The following is a 5542-nucleotide window of genomic DNA, read 5'->3' on the forward strand; positions in this document are numbered from 1 at the left end:
ATATGATGAATGACAACGTTAAAGGCAAGCTTTCCAATATAGTCACAGATTAATTTATCCCTGAAACTTTTAAGGATCTGCCTCCATTCTCTCTGAAGGAGAAGTATTTTTCTTTGTTCAGGTCAACACTTATTAAGGACCCTTTCCAAACAAATCTTGAAAAAGGACAAAAAAAAAAGAGGTTGTCCAAAATTTCTAGAAAATTTTAGTATAGACAACAATTAGAAATTGTCAAAGTTTTCTTGAGAATGAACTCCTAGCTAGGGAGAGAAGAGGTGAGAGCATGCCAAACAGTAAAATTGTATCTAGGAATGTTTAACCTAAACCAGACAATCTTATGCTACAAAACTTTCAGAGATATTGGTCGAACCAAGTTCTGAAGAATTAGGAAGACAAAGAACCAAATCACCATTGCCTCAGGGTCTTAGGAGAATAGACCAAACCTCAATCCAATTATTGGAAGTACTAGGACCTAGACACCAATTATCATCTCGCATAATATAAAAGGCCTTGGCCATTCTATCATAACCAACATCATACCTTATACAATCACCATATTGGAAATAAGCACTACATTAGGATGCCAGTTGTCAAGCCAAAGTTATATGAAGCAACCATCATCAATGCTAGATTGAATGCCATAAAAAATGAGATGTCTATACTTAAGAATTTTTCTTCCAAGCCCAAGATACATCATTACGGCAAGAGGCAGTCTAAATGGAATCTGACTAAAATATATTGAGTATATCTAGTTGCTCCAAATGTTTCTCTTTCTAGACACTATTTTTCCGAATAAGTTTGATGATCCCTAATGTTCGAATCGTTTACTTTGTGAAGCCTTAGTCCACTTTTATCTTCTGAGAGGCAAATTTTTGTCCAACAGATAAGAGGGAGAAAATTAGGGTTTTCCTTACTTTTCGAAAGGAATAAAGACATAATGGATTCTATCTTAGAAATGATAGAAGTCAACGGTCCAAAAACATCAGACCGGTCGATATATGAATTTTGCATTATCGATGTAATGAGTTCTAGCCGCCCCGGAAATATAAGAAAGAATCTTATTACTCTTCCATAATTGAAATCTCTTTCGAAACCTATCCAGAATAAGGGGACAGTGATGAGCAGATAGAATCAAGCTCAAAAAAAATTTGACAAATTGAATCGTATTTAAGCCTATGAACTTTAATTACTAGATGGAAACACTTATAACTAAAACCCATTAGTTTTAGTAGAAAACTAATCAACTAAAACTGGATTAGCTCATATTCTTGAGTGCTGACAACCTTTTGATGCATATCCCACCATTGGGGAGAGACTTGCTGGCTTGCTTATTTTAACTTATCAAAGCATTGATACATACCATTGTAGCCATCTTCAACCAAGGATTAGTTTGCTAAATGGGCTTAATTTAATCCTACTTTTATAATTCTATGTTTTTGGTGGATTATCAGTTAAATGCGCTTAATTAATTTACAAAGACAAATTCACCGCCCATGAATTTTTTAGGGAATTTGGTGGATACATTTAAGGTGTTCAACCTACTAAAGCATCAATACTACTTAATCCTGTGCCACCAACAATTTCCTCCCCCCCCCCCCAAAAAAAAAAAAAAAAAAAAAAAAACTCATTAAGGTTCCATTTCTTCTGTTTTCAAGTGCAAGCGTGTTTGTTTTGGTTTCTGACATTCTGTGTTAACAAGTCCTAATCAATTTGCTACCCCCTAATGACCTATTACATCTGAATTAATTATAACTTATTTCTTTAATCTATTTCTTTTTAATTTTCAACTTCAAACGTGCGTGTCTGTATTGGTTTCTGACATTCTGTGTTAAACAAAGTCTTTGTTAATTACTTGCTACCTCAATTACCTATTCAATCTTATATATAGTTTTGAATTAATTTTGGTATTAAGTGATAAGAGAACCAAAAAGCTGATTAAAGCCAAGGATTAATGGTCATAGAGAGATAGTATAATTTTTTAATAATAATAATTACTATAGCTGCTCTGAATTAGATATAATTTTATTCCCTTTCTCATGGCTTGTTGGAGTTAGGCCAATTGTGAACAACGCATGGAGAGTGACGTGGGTGTCGCTTCCAACCCTAAAACAACTATATCTCCTCAACCCATTTTTCTAAACCCAACCGACTTCTTAGTTTTCTTACTCATAATAAACAAATAAATTTAACACATATGTATATTAGTACTACAAGAAAGTTCATTTTCTTTGGCTTACATGGAATTATTAGATTGTTAATGAATTGAGATAATGAATTAAGTCTACTATTTTTGACTCCTTCAATGGTTTCTAGCTTTGACAAATTGTTCTTTGATCAATTCACTCTTCCTTAATTTTGAATTCTAAATAAGGTTTTGAATATGTGGAAGTAAGAAAGAGTATAAACTTCCTCTTTTCACTCATCATCAACAGCTAGAAATGAATGTGAACATCAATTTAGAGGTGTCAATTGATCGGTTCGGTTCTGTTTCACTCTGGCTTAATCGGTTTCAAGGTGATACTGGTTGAATCCAAAACCAAACCAATAACAGAATGTTTGGTTTCTGTATTTAATATCGGTTGTAACATCCTTGTTTTTAGCATTTTTGCTGATGTAGGGCCTATCCCGTTTTTGTTAGGGCCTCCCATTTTCCCCTTAGAAGCCTGGTTTAAAGGGGGTTTAAGGTGGCTGCTTTTATTTTTTGTGTATTTAAATTTATTTTTTTCATTTTTTAATATAATTTATTTTTAAGAAAAAAGAAAAGGGTTTCGTTAGGTTTCGGTTCCTTAATTTTTTTTTTTCTCTTATCTTATCGGGTTGTCATCAATTTGCTATCGGGTTCGATCCTGTTTCACTTTGGCTTAATCGATTTCGACTTGAGAATGGGTGAATCCGAAACCAAACCAATAAGCAAATGTTTAGTTTCATTAGGATTTGGTTCAATTTTATTTTGGTTTTCTCTTATTGGGTTGTCATCAATTTGTTATCGGTTCGATTTGGGTTTTTTGGGTCAGTTTGACTGGTTTGATTTAGGGTTTGACACTCCCACTCATCATCATGATCGTCATCATCATCATCATCATCATCATCATCTTATGTTCACTAACCAACCAGTTGACCAGTTTATTTGTCTCCTCCTCTTATCTGCTTATCTCCTCAGAAGCCCGGCCCATGGCTTATGCAGTTGTAGCTTGAGAATGGAAGTTGATACCACAAGTCCAGAGAAGAATTCCGATCAGGTACCTGCAGCAGTAGGCATCTCATCAGATCCATACGGCCCTACTCCAACCCCAACCCAGCAGCAGGTAAGGTCTTACGAGTGTACCTTTTGCAAGAGGGGTTTCTCTAATGCACAAGCTCTTGGAGGTCATATGAACATCCATCGAAGAGATAGGGCAAAGCTCAAAGAACCCTCAAGTCCCATCACCAAGAAGGATCCCATCACTTCTCCTCCTCTTTTTTCGGCGGCGGTTTCGATTGAACCCCCCAGTTTCTTAGAATTGGAGTCTAGTGAAGACAAGGCAGCTTCTACCCTAAGGCAGCCATGGCCGATAACCGGAGAATTCCGACAGCTCCAGTTGTTTTCTGAGAGACCCTCAAGCTGTTACTACAAATCAGGAAGTGATGAGAAGGAGACACAGGTGATTACTGATCATAGTTCTTATTCTTCTTCTTCGGCTGATAAGGAATTGGACCTGGAGCTTCGATTGGGCCATGATTCCTGAGATCGCCTTCATGATCTACTAGCTAAGACATCTTGACCACTGGTACCAAGAACACCCTTTTTTTTTTTTTTTTTCTTTCTAAATTTCGTTATTTTATGACATGGTTTGATTGTTTTATTTAAGACTTCTTCTTTCTTATTTATACTTGTACTGTGATCATAACAATATTTGCTAGCAAATATAAGAAGACAGAGAAATGTCTACAGTATTTTATACTTTACTGGTTATAGGAGTTAAGTGATCACTACAACCACAACTGATCGATATGGCTGATCCATTTTCTTTGAATCTTCTTAATTGCATTCTTCTACTGCTAGTAAACACGTACAGTTTTAGTGCACCATAATTTAATGATTTTCTAACAGAGTTTTAACTTTTTATTTCAAGAACAGATTAGCATTCTAGATTAGAAACTAATTAATGTTAAATTGTAAGTCTGAATTAGTTCAACCTCAGTCACGTTTACTTAAAACTATAAACTGAGTCTCACCTCAGACTTCCCAAAAGGGACATGGAGAAATTAACCATGGGAGACTGAATCATATATCAAGATTCCAATGTAAATTAAAATTTGCAACAATCAATAAATCTGTCTTTTGGGAGTAATAAGTTGAGCATTTCAAGTCCTCCAATTGAGGATATTCTGGATGTTCCAGATTCTTGTAGGAACTGTCTTATTATGTCCGATTGGAGTTTTGCTGTCTCCTTTCTTCCCGTAGTTCCCTCTTAGGGATCTCCCCAATTAGGTGAGACCTCCTTTTCTTCTTCTCTCCCTCTTCTAGGTGTTCTTGAATCTTTGTGCTTTGTTGAATATATTATCCATTCACCGAAAAAAGAAAGTCCTCCAATTGAAAATGTGAGTTAAATCATTTTTGGGTTTAAAAATTCTGTTGTTTATTGTGCTCCTTCTTATACTCCAATAACTTATGTGACCTGTTTCTTTCTTTCTTTTTTTTTCTTTTTTTTTTTTTTTTTGGGGGGAAGGGGGGGAGGGGAGGCTTTAAATTTTGTTGTTTATTGTTCTCATTCTTTTACTCCAATAACTTCTCTTTTCTTTTCTTGAGAGAGAGAGAAAGAGATGATTAGTTCTAATAATACACCTCTTGAAATGGTAATTAGTTCTAATAATAACCTTACACTTTTAACAACTTAACAGATGGTCAGTATCGTACCAGATATCGTATGTTATGATGGGATTTATGTTTATTTTCCCTTAATGTTGTAAGTTTTCTCCTCCAACTGATGACTTTGTCATAGGTGGTGGGGGTCTGTCTTGATTTTTGTTGGTGTATCGGTTTCGGTCTAACTTCTATTTTTTCTTTCTTTTTTCTTTAATATAAATGATCTTTTAACAACAAAAAAAATCTTACTTAATTAACTGAATACTTAATATATTTGTACTCGTCTTCTTTGATTTTTTTTTTATTTTTTTTTCATTCGTTTATACAATTGTACCATTCTTCTTCACATAAATTTACCTTCGTGCCATTGTAATGGTAGATCTTGTGTTTGCTTTAATTTATATTTACCTCCTAGCATTTAAAGACCTCAAAATATCACCAAATCAAGAATACAATGAGTCAATTTCCATGGGATATGCACTTACATCTTAGATTAATGCTTTGCTAGTGAGGTTTACCTAATTAGCTTATCCTCACTAAAGATGGTTTGTTCTAATTAATTTATCTTTACTAAAGATGGTTTGTACTTATTAATTTATCCTCACTAATTAAGATGGTTTGTACTTTGCACTTTGACCAACACATCCCAATAGGTAGCAACCTCATCATCTAGCTTTACTTTAGAATCTTCTTCAA

General features: G+C 34.5%; 1 protein-coding gene across 1 annotated transcript; it reads left to right on the forward strand.

Moving 5' to 3' along the window:
- The first annotated feature begins 3130 nt into the window (after positions 1-3130).
- Positions 3131-3725, forward strand: LOC122653151 (transcriptional regulator TAC1-like). The gene has a single exon (XM_043847093.1). It carries the CDS (start codon positions 3198-3200, stop codon positions 3723-3725), a length of 528 nt encoding a protein of 175 aa, XP_043703028.1. The 5' UTR covers positions 3131-3197.
- The last annotated feature ends 1817 nt before the right edge of the window (positions 3726-5542 follow it).

This window comes from Telopea speciosissima, chromosome 2 (genome assembly GCF_018873765.1).
Source record: "Telopea speciosissima isolate NSW1024214 ecotype Mountain lineage chromosome 2, Tspe_v1, whole genome shotgun sequence".
NCBI lineage: Eukaryota > Viridiplantae > Streptophyta > Magnoliopsida > Proteales > Proteaceae > Telopea > Telopea speciosissima.

Coding starts and splice junctions, on each gene's coding strand:
- LOC122653151 (XM_043847093.1), top strand. CDS start 3,198: ATGGAAGTTGATACCACAAGTCCAGAGAAGAATTCCGATCAGGTACCT.